The sequence below is a fragment of the Arctopsyche grandis genome, chromosome 6 (genome assembly GCF_051622035.1).
Source record: "Arctopsyche grandis isolate Sample6627 chromosome 6, ASM5162203v2, whole genome shotgun sequence".
Classification (NCBI taxonomy): domain Eukaryota; kingdom Metazoa; phylum Arthropoda; class Insecta; order Trichoptera; family Hydropsychidae; genus Arctopsyche; species Arctopsyche grandis.
In genome coordinates this window covers 31,970,989-31,986,042 of record NC_135360.1, presented here as the reverse complement: position 1 = coordinate 31,986,042, position 15,054 = coordinate 31,970,989, and the positions used below count along the sequence as shown (strand labels likewise).

Here is a 15,054-nt window from a genome sequence, read left to right as displayed (position 1 = left end):
ATGTTTTCGGTGATATTTTATACCTGTATTGACATAGATTTGACAGTGATCGATAACGGTGATGTAGGAAAAGTAGGAGAAACTTCGAGATCGTAGGAATTAACAAAGACCTGAAGAAACGCCCTTCCCAACTGGAAACCACGAGCATGTACATGGCGTACGATTCAGTGTGTTTGCGGCTTAAATGTACTCACTTTATATGACATTAACCATTATTGGTCACTAATACAGTTCCAGTGTATACGTATTTGTTTCCTATGCATTTAAATCAGTGGCGGCTCGTCCTAATGGGCTGCCGGGCTGCAGCCCCTCCTATAAAATTCTAAGATATATGTTTAATAATACATTTAATATTTTATTTATTAATGATATTTTTTTTATTAGTTGGATGGACGAACTATTGGGGCCTTCGACAGAGTAAATATTACTTACAATATCACCCATATCCAAAAGGGTGATATTGTAAGTAATGTTGACCGTTTCGAAGACCCCACTAACTTGTATGGTGACAGATGAATTAAAATGTTGCTGTACTGGCTGTAAAGTGTTACAGCGCCGCGCTGAACGCTGCGCAGCCCGGAGTTTCGGAACGAGAAAGAGAAAGAGCTATTTGCAACTGCAGATAGCTCTTTCTCTTTCACTCACTCTGCCGTTTTGGGCTGGACAGTCGGCAGCCTTCGCCTGTTAAACGACATTCATCTGTCAGTTTGTTTAAGATTTCGCGCGCTTGATCTTACATTTGATTAGTTGAATCGCACGATCACAGCTTTATTCGTTTTCGTTACTCTTAATTGGTTGTGTACGAGCCCTCATCCAATCTTCGGTGAGTCGTTTTCATTTTGATAACAGCAAACTTTTTTCAAATCTGTTTAACTTTTTCTCGTAATTTTTATTTAAATATATTAAGATTTTTTTCTTTTAAAAATGGAAGAACAAAATAATTCAGTAAAATATTTACAAAATTTGCACTTTTCGCGACTAGAACTTACCGAAAAAGTCGCTATAAAAGCATTAGGCTGCCTCACGCCCAATTTAATTATTTCACAGTAGATCTTTTAGTTACTCGCGAAAATTTAATCCAGACATTTATAAAAAAATACAATTGGTTAACGAGATGTACAGAAAAAAACGCGTTATTTTGTTATCCGTGTCTTTTGTTTGGAGGCGAGTCGCCAGGCGAAGCATCTTGGACGAAAACAGGAGTTATTGACTTAAAACATTTAAACCATAAATTTAAAAACACGAGGGAAGTGTCGAACACTTAAAAAATGTGTGTAATCTCACGATTTTGGGAAGCTTGTCGGCGGGAAATAGATAAGCATAACGAAAACGTCAAAAAAAATCGGGATGTTTTATTTAAAATTATTGATTGCGTTAAATTTTGCGGTAAATTTGAAATGCCAATGAGGGGACACGATGAAACAGATAATTCAAAAAATCCAGGAGTTTTTCGGGGGCTTCTAGAATATTCACAAAATTTCGACGATTCTTTAAAAAAACATTTTCAAACTTCTGCGGTTTTTAAAGGGACATCAAAAACTATTCAAAATGAACTTTTAGATTGTATTTTGAACGTGTGTAGGGAAAAAATAAGTGCTGAAATAAAAAAAGCAACTTATCTAGCTGTTAATGTTTTTCGTTACGAATTAGGGGGTTAAGTTTTTGAAAGGTTTTGGGGTTTTTTTAATCCGCGTCGCGAAACCAGCAAGAACGAATTTTTTTTAGCAATCTTACTGGAGTACCAGCGTATTTTTCGAAATCTTCATCGCGTTTGGACGCACCCCTTTAATGGGTGGTGAATTTTGCTAGTTTTTTTTTCAATAATACTTATATCCACATGTACATAAGTGGTCGTACGCCAAAAATTGTGCTTATTTTGTCCTGTTATGACATGATAGAATAATTATGGTGACATTTTTTAGACATCTTTTCAGTGCAGCCCCGCCACTAAAAATTATCACGAGCCGCCACTGATTTAAATCCTTATAAATAGAATGCTTAAAATTGCCTTAGTGAGGTAAAATCAGTGTATGTATGAATTTCTAAAAACTTGTCAATGTACAAACACCCAGAATTTTTTTTTACATTTCTCTGCCAATACCATATTCCCAATGAATTGATTTCGAATTAATTTATATTTTTGAGTAGTACGGGCCTCCAGTGGATGTATATACATACATGTATCAAATAACTATGTATGTATGTATTACATATACGCGAGGTGAAAAAACAGACATGTTTTTGGGAAGAACAGATGAGCTCAATTCAAATTAAGTATAAAAATGAAATAAAGAAATATTTTTCAATTTTTTTTATTTTTTATTGTCATTCAATAGAATGAAATTGCAACAATTGTTTTTATTAACTTTCCAGGATAGGAAGGCTATTTTTTCTTTCGACATATTCGACCTTCAATGCAGATAATATTAATTCGATCGTTTAACAAATTGTAAACATTACAATGCTCGAAACGATCCTTATCCTTAAGGTATTTATTATCATTAATTTATACACAATTTTAATATTATTATCGTTAATTTATTACAATCGTACGCGTGCTTGCATTATTAGATTAGATTCGGTCGTTTTCCATATACGTATATCACAATTTACTGTAAAATCTGATTGGTTTAGCAAACTACATCTTTCAGCTTCTTAATATCCTCGAGCTCTGGCGTGAGCTGCGAAATGATCAGCTTTAGCAATAGCAACTTCAGGGGTATCCAACAAGAATTGACCGTCTGGTGTTAGAGCTACGGGGGCTGCTGTCGGTGCGTATCTGTAACTGAGGAGTTTGTATGATGGAGAAGAGTAGACGTAGCTGTAATTTGGAGCCACTGTGCGGTATACTGGTGCGCTGTATACTAATCTACCATAATTGTATGATTTTACTGAAGAAGTGGCTTTAGCTGCTTCGGCAGCATGTGCTTGCAGATGAGCGGCGCGAGCTGCGGCTACCTCAGCTGTATCTTGAATATATTGACCAGCATGAGCTGCAGAAGCGTATCTCGAAGCAGCTCCAGACCAACTGGATTGTGAGTTTGCCATGATAGAAGCCCGAGTAGCCAAGTGCTCAGCACGTGCTTGTTGGACTTCAAATGTGTCTTCGACGTAGCCATCAGCACCTATGTGAATGTCAGCTTCGGGTCCGACCCATTTTGGTTGAGCGTAAGCAATAGCTGATCCGGTATAAGCCACAGCTGGTCCAGTATATGCTACAGCTGGAGAAGTGTAAGCGACGTAAGAAGCAGCCGTTGAAGGAATACCATAAGCTACCACACCACCTTGGCTCGACTCGGATGCAGATTTGGCAACTTCAGCCAAATGAGCTGATTTAGCTTGAGCTACCTCAGGTGTGTCCAAAACGAATCCGTCACTCGAAACTTTAATATCGGCCGGTGCGTCGTCGACTTTGTATTGAATCAAAGGAGCTTGTTGAGCTACAATAGACACGGAATCACCTTGTTGAAATGAAGAATCATTGCTTTCATCGTAGGATTCGGTGTCGTCTCCTGCAGCAGCAGCTCTGGCAGCATCGCTATTGTATTGAGCGAAATGTTCGGCTTTAGCTTGAGCCACTTCGGGTGTATCCAAAACGTGTCCGTCAGCTGAAAGTTGGATGTTGGCGATTTCTACGGCTTTTGGTACGACGACTGGTGCGGCTTGGACGTAGTTGTATGCGGCATAACTAGGAGCAGAGTAGGCAATAGACTGTGATGCTTTAGCTGATTCAGCTGCAAAACGAGCTAAATGATCAGCTTTGGCTTGGGCTACTTCAGGGGTGTCCAAGACGTGTCCGTCAGAAGATACTTGAATATTGGCGATCTCCACAGCTTTGGCAACTGGAGTTACGTAATGAGCGGCGACGATTGGGGCTGAATTGTAAGACACATAGTTGGGAGCTGAGTAAGAGAAAGATTGGGATGATTTGGCCGATTCAGCTGCGAAACGAGCAAAGTGATCAGCTTTGGCTTGAGCTACTTCAGGTGTGTCCAAGACGTGTCCATCAGAAGAAACTTGAATGTTGGCGATTTCCACAGCCTTAGCAACTGGAGTTACGTAATGAGCGGCGACGATTGGGGCTGCATTGTAAGACACGTAGTTGGGAGCCGAGTAAGAGAAAGATTGGGATGATTTGGCCGATTCAGCTGCGAAACGAGCTAAATGATCAGCTCTGGCTTGAGCTACTTCAGGTGTGTCCAAAACATGACCGTCGCTAGACAATTGGATATTAGCAGGTTGGAAGTTGATTTGACTCTTGGCTGCGATCACTGGAGCAGCAACTTCTACAGAGTCAGCATCTTCGATGATGATACCTTCGGATTCGTCGTTTCCGGAAGCAGCAGCCCTAGCAGATTCTTGGGCTACTGTTGCCAAATGCTCAGCGCGAGCCTTCGCTACTTCTTCGGTGTCCAACACAAAACCATCAGAAGACAACTGAAATGAAATTTAATTGATTAATTTCTTCCCACTATATCAGGAATAATGAATATGGCGATTAAATTAATACCTGAATGTTTGCTGGTTCTACATTTTTGTAGGCGATTGGAACTGCTCCATAGGAATATCTTACACTGGGTCCAACAACCACCTAAAATTAGAATGTTTAGTTTAAGATTTGTCCGGAATCGCACATTTCTAAACATATTTAAGCAAATACCTTGGAAAACACCTTCAAGTGTATTTTGATTACTATCTCGCACACCTTTTGAAGGTTTTCGAGGTAATATTAAATCGCCTATTAAATTGTCAAGTTTTAACAAGTAGTAAAACGACAATCAACTTGATATGCAAACGATTACCAATCATACTTGAGTAATGTTTCAAAAAGAAAATGTGTTTAATTCACTTGATCAAAATCCCACATACTTAATAGAGCTATGATTGAATCCATGATGAAAGAAATAATGTTTTAAACTTCTTTTTATTGCTGAATACACTGGAATTGGAATCAAATATGCAATGATACAAAATGCGGAAGTTATGATTCATTAGCTGTCCATTCTTTATCATGAAATACAACAAGATCAAGTTGCCTCAAAATATCTAAATATAAGTGTGTGTTTTTGATTATAATTACAAGTCTGTAATTGTTTGTGCAATCGGTGATTTAATAACTGTCTGGTTTCAAAGGTAAGTTACTTTTTTCATAATAATACGCGGAAATGCAATTTAGTAATTGCACCTCTGCAATTTGAAATGCGATGTCTACGAATTCAATTTGCATTGATGGATTGATGGATTTCACACAATGCATTGGTAATTTGAGTAGGTACACATTACTCATAGTTTAATACCGAGAAGATATGCAGATAATCACACTGGATGTAATATGTTAAATTTATTTTCATTTAATCTGGTGTTGCAACGCATATTTTTCACTAGTAGTGGGCTGGTTGAATTTGAATTGTAAATCGAAGACGCAAAACGCAAAACTAGACGCCCAACTGCATAGGTCATGACGATTATTATTGCACAAATTACGCATAGAATGTTTGTTAAGATGACATGAAAGTGTTGCTTGCAAGTTTGTAGCGATCGAATTTTACAGATCATCGGCTATTGAGGTGTGGTTTTAACAGCGGTTTTCCTCTAATACGAAAATCATTGATTCCGTGCGTGCAGAACACGTCAATTTACATAACAAACACATTACATTAATCATCAGTTAGATTTTAGCGTGCGATGATTCATTTTTGTCTTAATAAATACACGATACGCCCAAACGTCTTGTTTATGACAACAGGTAAAATAATCGTATTAAGCACACGACCGTGACGTGACTGATGTAATTATATTTCATGATCAGGTTACAACACCAATAACAGACGCTAATGTACCAGAAACTCTGATGCATTTTATGACCCGCAAACTGAGTTGCCAAAAAAACGAACTAAGACAGACAGCAAAAATTGTTATTAACAAATCAATGTCGGAATCTGGTCAAAACCAGGGTCCGATAACATAAATATGATAGCTCAGACGAAAATCTGGAGATGCCCAAAACTTGATCTATTCAGATTATTTATTTATTTATTTATTTAATAGTTTTGGACCATTGTGGCATTACAGGAAGAACCTAATGCGCCACAATGGCCTACATTTGAAAAATATATAAAAACATGATATAAAAACAAGTAAACTGTAAATAAAGGAAAAAAGCAAAAGCAGAAAACATGGTAAAATAAAATTACAAAAAAAGTAACAAAAGGAAAATAATACATCATTCAGAGAGAAAAAAAAAATAACAAAAGTGTAAAAATTAAAAATAAAATCCATAAATCCCATTCTTTGTTTACACTGATCAAAATTAAAATAGTATATAAAAATGTACAAAAGAGAAAGAAAAAATAAAATAAAATAAAACAAAATATGAATAAAAAATAAAATCACAGCGAGGCCCAAATGGAAGAGAGTAGATTAAGATTCCACTCATTCATTACATTCAAATTAAGAAAGTAATGATGAGCGCAGGTTACCAGATAAATATGTTAAGATAATATCCGACAATCTACGCTCCCCAAGGTGGAAAATATCACATTCAGGGACAGCAGCAACGATTTCATTGAGAAGTCGAATAGCTCTTGGAATAGGAGCCATTCGAAAAAGAACTGTGCGAGCAGCAGGTACAACCATTAAATGATGATGTCTACCACGCACATAATTATTAGGGACATAAAGTCCCAACTGTTCCAGCAACAACGGGCATGACGTATTACCACGCAATAGCTGGAGAACGAAACGAATTAACGAGAAGTTTCTCCGAAGTTCAAGGGAATTATACCCAAGCATGCCCAAAAGGAAAGGAGTAGGATAGAGATATGGGTAGTACCCATACTCTTTCTTATAAAGAAAACGAAGAAATGCTTTTTGCACTTTTTCTATAATAAGAGAGTAGTTTGCTTCGTGCGGATTCCACACAATTGCATTATACTCTAGCTTACTTCTAACAAGCGAGTTGAAAAGCAAGCGAGAAGACAAGGGGTTGGAGAATAATCTAGCATATCTCAAGACAAATCCAAGTCGACGAAAGGAAACGTCAGCGATTGTCTTGATGTGGTTGTGAAAGGTGAATTGAGGATCAAAAGTGATACCCAAGTCGACCATTGATTCCACGCGCTTCAACAATACGGATCCAATGGAATATCCGTGACAATAGAGCGAATTCGCACGTCCATAACTCATAATAGCACATTTACTAGTATTCAGTTCAAGCCCTAAACTGGAACTGAACTCTAAAACAGCGTTAATATCAGCTTGAAGGAGAGAGGCTTGCCTCTCATCCTTAACAGCAAAGAATAGTTTAACGTCGTCAGCAAACAAGAGACATGAAGCATTGCGTAGTACTTTTGGGAGGTTATTAATGACTATTGTAAATAGTAAAGGGCCTAAGGTGGACCCCTGAGTTACACCAGATCGCGTAAAAAATGAAGGAGATTCATAAATACCATATCTAACAAATCTTTTGCTTCCTATCACTAAGATAAGAAGCAAAGAGTTTAAGAAGACGTGGAGAAAAGCCCACTTCAGCTAATCTGATCATAAGAGCAATGTATGTACCTTAAGGGCGAAAACACATTCAAATGAACGGCACGGCACGTCTTCTTGGCTTCCGATCGAGAAAGGACGTTCCCAGTTCATTGTTAATTCGTACGATCTTATTATTTCGACAAGTTTCTCCTACATTTCTTCAAATATGGGATTAGCCGTTATCAATCACTGTCAAGCTTATATCAATACAAGGAAAAAACACTCCAGAGGGTGATTTTTGGACTGCGTGCCTCAGTTTGTTTTGCATGCTAAAGAGTATGTAAAAAAAAAACACGTGCCACGTGCCTCTCTGTGTGATTTCTCCCTAAGAAAGTTTCCGAAAAAAGATTCTATCCGAATCATCGGGGGTTAAAAGACTTGCAATATAGCCCAGAAGGGGTAGAAGATACAGATGAGGTCATCATGTGAAAATCTGAAGCTAAAATCAGCAGAAGATTCAATTTCATTAATATTAGTGTAACTAGCGGATTTTTTTTTCGATATACCATTGCGACAAAAACAATTGGATTTTTATGCCAAAGTTAAGTAGATAAAAAAGGTTCGCATTTATATGTACTAATGAAACTGACTCAAGCTTTGGAAACCCTAAAATTAATTTATAATACACCCATATATACTAACTTGAAAAAACTGCATGCCATATATAATATTCCGTTTGTTACAGACATTATTAACAAACTAACCAGTAGATTCTATGACAGAATCACTAATAACCATACTAACAGACTTGTGAAGAGTCTCGGTGATTATAACAAAATGTCTATACCCTTCAGGTATAAACACAGATTACCTAAACACAATCTGCTTTAGGTCATCGACTTTAGACAGTCTTCAATTAATATTATGTATTAGATGTATTATGAGTATTTATAAGAATTGTAAATAGGTTTTTGAGGTTTTCCTATTATGCTGTACATTAATATTGGAATAATATAATACTATGATTACTAACCAAATTAAATTAAATTGTAAAATAGAAAATGATCAGTAGATCGGTAGCTATTAAAATAGATATAAGATGTATTGTGAACATAATTTCGTATTAATTAAAAGCATTTAAAAATCAAATCAAGCTACAGAAAACCTTAATACAACACGTGAAGTTGTAGAATCTTAGATTGAAAGTTTTCAACCCCAAATTGTAATACAAATATGTATACAATATACCCAATGATTTTGATCAATTTTAGGTCCAATCGCATTGAGATCACACTCATCGATGTACTCTCGTATCAAAGATCATTACTAATGATATAGTATATGAAGCGTCCTTGTCGCATAGCACACACCCTGTTGTCAATTATACCGCGTTTATTAAAAGAAATAACAGACATTATCCAAAGACCGGTTTTTTTTTTCACCGATGAATCCGATGTTGGACCAAAAACCGGTCCGATGTTCTGATTAAGTCACACTGCAGCCTTGAATTGTTTTTTCCTCCACCCTTGATATTGATTTAAATGCGTACTGATGATGATGTGCTTAGCACATGAAAAAAATTGGAATATATCAAAATCGACATTCTTGCACACAATAGTATTTTATTCAAATTACATCGGATTCCTATTATTGAGCATAGATTAAAAATATCCTTGAATGACATCATAGGAAGACTGACTTTCGACTGTTAAATGATTTGAGTATACTTACGGATGCTGAATGAGCCACGGGAAGAGCAGGTATAGCTTGCACATATCTCGCTTGATGGACCAACGAATGGACTACAGGGGTTTGGTAAGAGTAGCTGAAGCTTCCACCATCTTGGATGAAATTACCATGGCCGATGGATGGCTTTGCTATGGTTGCTCCCAAAACCGACACTAAAACAATCTGAAAATTGATAAATCTAATGTCAAAAGTGAATCAAATTGAATCAACTGCACTTTAAATTCTATTTTTATTTGCATTGTACAGTACATAGATATATCAGAGTGAGCAATAGGACTAGTTTTTTGCTCCACATTATCGACTTTTAAATTAACCTTTAGCGAAGTTGGGTGTGATTGATATATACAGCGTATATACATATAATATGTTAATAAATAAAATCAATATTGGACATAATACATCATATATAGGACTTTTATCTTGTGAAAGCAAGCGTTTGGCGAAAATAAAAAAGTATGTATTCGCATACGCACCCATGTGAAAATGGCCTTACGCTTGTTACATCTATGAATGTATTACATGAATGAAAATGAATGTTGTTTTTCATTAATTATAGACGGAAAAATTATTTATATAACTTACTCGTGAGAAATTCGCGTTACTCGTTTATTGTTGGATAGAAAACGGCGAATACAATATTATGGCAATTTTTATATGAAAAGTCTCACTAAGTCAGATTAAATAGGAATTTTTTTTATAGAAGACTTCATTTTCATGCTGGGCGTTTTGTTTATTTAGTAAATATTCTAAAATGAATTTCTTGTAATAATTGTATGAACTTCGAAAATTGTAACAAATAGTGGTGTATAAGAAAAATGATTTTCCCCAAATAAGCAGAAGATTTTAGTAGTATTCATAATTTGATACTCCCATATCGAGAGCTTTAAAAACGAATATATATTTTTGTATTGTTGATTTATTTTTGAATATTCTTATTAATATGTAAATTTAATTGATAGTAAAAATTATTTATTTTGAATTTTTCTAAAAGGAAATTTACTAAATATTTAATGGATTTTTAAAATTTTTGCATATTGTCATGAATTCATTTTAAAATGGATTAAATATTTACTAAAAAGTAAAAACTTACATTTTTTAGTATCAAAATTTAACGATTAATGATTTCAAATATCTTACTTATTATTGAACTTTATACAATGATATTTTAGTAATTATTTTATAATTTGAGCTCGAAGTCCAAAAATTCCATCAAAAATAAATAATGATTTAAAATATCACCATTTGGTAATATAGTATTTTTAACACAATAGAATAATAGGAAAATATATTAAATTACCAATTTTTTATAATAAATGTATTAAGAAACATATTGAATGTTATTATGAATTCATTTTAAAATAGAAAAAATATTAAAAAATAAAAGAGCCTTTCATTATTAACGATTTGAAATATCTTACTTATTATTGAACTTTATTCAATGTTACTTTAGCTATTAATTTATAATTAAGAGCTAAAAGTCCACAAATTCTATCAAAAATAAATAATGATTTAAAATATCACCATTTGGTAATATAGTATTTTTAACACAATAGAATAATAGGAAAACGTATTAAATTACCAATTTTTAATAATAAATGTATTAAGAAACATATTGAATATTATTATGAATTCATTTTAAAATAGAAAAAATATTAAAAAATAAAAAAACCTTTCATAATTAACGATTTGAAATATCTTACTTATTATTGAACTTTATTCAATGTTACTTTAGCTATTAATTTATAATTTGAGCTAAAAGTCCACAAAATTCATCAAAAATAAATAATGATTTAAAATATCAGCTTTTGGTAATATAGTATTTTTAGCACAATATAATAATAGGAAAATATATTAAATTGGCAATTTTAAATAATAAATATATAAAGTAAAATTTGTACTTTATTATATTATATGTACATATGTATGTATAATATTAATATATTATACACAAAAATAAGTGTTTAAATATTTGTGTAGTTTTTAAATATTTCACGAATAAACTTTTGAAAATTTAAAATATAACAATGGAAAATTGTGAAGAATTTTCTTTTGATCAATTTGAATTTTCTTTTGAATGATTTCCAATATAAAGTCAATAATTCAAACGCAATTATGTTATGAAAAATTCGGTATATGCAAGAAAAACTTTCCAAAAGAAAATGAAAGATAGTCTTTCTTCACAAGAAGCAACAGAATTTTCCGAAGAAGTAGTGAAAACTCTCACCATAAACTTCATCGTGAAAGAGATCTCAACCCGAGCTACTGGTGTAGGCGGTCTACCAGAACTCTCCGGGGATGATCCTCGCGAGACTGATGATCAGCGCTGATCACAGATGTTTATATATGCAGGGCCGTCCTCCGCCAACACCACCGGCCAAACGACAATGATCTTCAGTCGCTGAACAAATATTCTTCATTTTTTTCCGCAGAAAACTACTAGCAAGCAGGTGGTGTCAAGCTGGTGCCATTGGGTATATATCCCGAAGCTTCACTGCACCGTATAATCAACGTTTATAAAAACGAGCCTGTTCACACGTTGTATTAAAACCCAGGGCTATATTTGAGGACGATTAACATTACTTAAAAACGTCTGATGTGATCACACACGCTGTTTTATCGATAATAAGACTATTATGCTTGGTACTTTATTTTCACCTGTTTGGAATACAGACTTTCAGTATAATAAATGAGGATTATGGAATTGTTTGCTTTTTCATCCCACCTCTTCCTTTTAATCGCCTGAGTTGGGTTTTTGAATATTTACTGTGGTGAATCATGGTCGTTAAGGTTTCGCAAGCAAATTTTGTTTGTTAGCGTTTTTGACAGTTTTTAAGTAGGAGTCTTGAGTTTTACGCATTAATTTTATGTCCGTTGTTAAAATTATGTAACGATAAAATCATTTGTTCAAAGGGAAAAAATACAAGGCTAATTGTGGTATGGATAATATAAGATTTTTTTACTAAATATTGTGTATAAGATTTCAATTCAACTTCAGTATTAAATAACAGGTTACTCTTTTCTGAAATTGGTTTCTAGATTTAGAAATAAATTCATTGATTTCTCACGAAACTAAGGCAAATAAAAATGTATCTAACAATGTGAATTGGTGGTAATTTTATATGAAAATGACGATAAAGAAAGCATTAGAACATGATTCAATATAATAAACATGTGAAGAATTGATCAATTGCATTAGTCGGAATACGATTATGACTAGAGGTAGGACCGGAAGCGTGCCGTTTATTGTTCAATTGTTGTAAATGCTTTGTAAAAAAGGTTCGGCAAACCTTTAGCAATGCATTTACAACATTTGAACAATAAACGGCCCCCTCAGGGTCCGGGCTTTAATTATGACAAATTGTCAATATTGTAGCGTGGGAAAGAAGAGCCACACCGGTTAATTGCATTCGGGTATAATATGCCGCCTAAAAGTGCATTTGGAAGTGGACAAAGGAGACCCTCGGATTAGGCCGAGTGGCATCTCCCGCAAGTTCCCAGAATCCGTACAAAAGCGTGAGACTGTGCGTGCCTGAGACCATGAGATCATACGTGCCTAAACAATAGATAAACAAACGTATTGAGGAAGCTGTGGTGAGGAACCTGTCCTTTAAAAGGAGGTACTTAGGCCTTGTCAGATTATTCTGGAACGAGCGCTGGCTGCGCGTGAACCTCCTTAAGCCCTGACTGCACTATGCGACAACTGAACGATCCGACAGTTCACAACAGTACGCGACCAAATATTGTTTGTATGATGGTGCGTACGCACCAAGCCAACGAACGGCCCACAGGCCAACTTTTAAAACCAGTAGCGTACAAAATATCGAAATAAAAATTAAATTTAAAAATTGAAATAAAATATCAAAATTAAAACTATTATTATTATATTAAAATTAAATTCAAGTATCAAAATAAAATTATAATCATTATATTAAAATTAAAATTAAATATTGAAAGTTAAAACAGAACATGCACAATTTAAATAAATTTTCGAGATTGACCTAAAATTAGATCATCAACAATCACATACAGGTAATCCTCGACTTTTGTTTGTCGAAGATGTTTTGACTTACGAAGATACGCACTAAGATCGAAAAAAATCAAAGAATTATTATTTTTACTTCCCCGTAATGCGCAGTTACTGAGAATATATCATGTATTAGTATGGGTGATCCAACGATTTTTGCTAACCCGGGGTGTTGTCGGTCACATCAAACGGATTTTTTTTTTCTTCAATTGTTTCTCTCGTCGAAATAAATCAAGTAATTAAATCACTTCAGAGGTAAAATTTATCGGATAATGTGTGATTATTAATTTTATTTCGACGAAAGAAAAAAAACCCTTTGACAAATCACCGACATCCGACACCGCGTTTTTTATGAATTGTTTTTTTTTTATCGATCATCCACGTGGAAATACAGTAACATCTCGTGACGACTTTAACAATATTTTTTTTCGCTCGTAAGCAGAGAAATTATAATATTTCTCTGGTTTTAAATGCGAATCGTCGTAATTCAAAACATTGTTGTAATTCAAAATATCAACGATGATCTAATTTTAGCTCAATTTCGCTCTTTAGCTTGATTTTGATATTTAATTTCAATTTTAAAATTTAATTTTTATTTCAATATTATGTACGCTACTGCTGGTTAAAAAGTTAGCCCAAAATCGTCGTTGGTTTAGTCCGTAAGCACCATGAGACAACGCACTGCGCGACAGTCGCATGACGTAGAGCGACACCTTGCGTCAACGACACCTTGACTTTTCGACCAACTTTGACGCGAGGTGTCGTTTGCGACGTGACGCAAGTGTCGTTGAGTGGGGGTTGCCTTGCGACAATTATTATCATTCTTCATATCGTGACTTTGAAATAATATGTAGCCATAATTCTTCCTCGATCTTGCTCCGAGGCACCGAACGAACGATTGACAAAATTTACTGCGTAGTGTCGCATCGCTGTCGTTCAAGTGCGGTTTACCTAATGTTGTAGCACACTGTTGTGAAGTGTCGGATCGTTCGGTTGTCGTATAGTGCGGTCAGACCTTTAATGACCCAATAAATGCTGTGAAGCGACTTTGACTTTTCATTTGGATCCTCCACCCACTCCTACGGCGTAGGGGTGGGTGGCCTACGCAACAATATTTTGGGGTGAAAACACTCAATGGTATGGGACGTCATGTGTCCTTGTCTTCCCGCTGTGCACGTACAGAATGAATATGTTTGGGAGGTCGCACATGTATGCATATCCATATGGAACCGACAAGTTTCTCCTACATTCCTTCAAATATGGGATTCACCGTTATCGATCACTGTCAAGCAAGGATAAAATATCACCGAAAACATTCCAGGGGGTGATTTTTGGGACTGTATACCATGACTATGTGCTAGGGGTGCTGCGTTTTTTCGCATGTTTGAAAGTATCTAAAAAAAAAGCACGTACCACGTCCCTCTCAGTGTGTTTTCGCCCTTAGAATAAGGGCGAAATCACACTGCGGCACGTCGTGTGCTTGGCACCCCGCTGTGGGGGGTCTCCTACATTTCTTCAAGTATGGGATACATCGTTATCGATCACTGTCGAGCAAGGATACAATATTACCGAAAACACTCCAGAGGGTTGAATTTGGGACGGTGTGTGCTGGGCGTTTCATGAATATGTGTAAGACATTCCACATTTGTTTCGCATGTTTAAAACTATCTAAAAAAAACATGTGCCACGTTCATCGCTGTGTTTTCGCCCTAATTCGAATATAATAAAATCGTTCAAGAATAGATTCTTAAAACCATATAATTCACGGAGTTTCTTAATAAATAATACGCATAAAGGTCTATTCGTACTAT

At 35.1% G+C, this 15,054-nt stretch overlaps 1 protein-coding gene across 1 annotated transcript; it reads right to left on the bottom strand.

Annotated features, from left to right (window-relative positions):
- Positions 1-2,188: 2,188 nt before the first annotated feature.
- On the bottom strand, positions 2,189-11,694 carry LOC143913918 (uncharacterized). The gene is made up of 4 exons (XM_077433975.1): positions 11,444-11,694; positions 9,202-9,381; positions 4,511-4,591; positions 2,189-4,437 (listed from the first exon to the last, which is right to left on the bottom strand). Exons 1-4 carry the CDS (start codon positions 11,453-11,455, stop codon positions 2,656-2,658), a joined length of 2,055 nt encoding a protein of 684 aa, XP_077290101.1. The 5' UTR covers positions 11,456-11,694; the 3' UTR covers positions 2,189-2,655.
- Between the last annotated feature and the right edge of the window lie 3,360 nt (positions 11,695-15,054).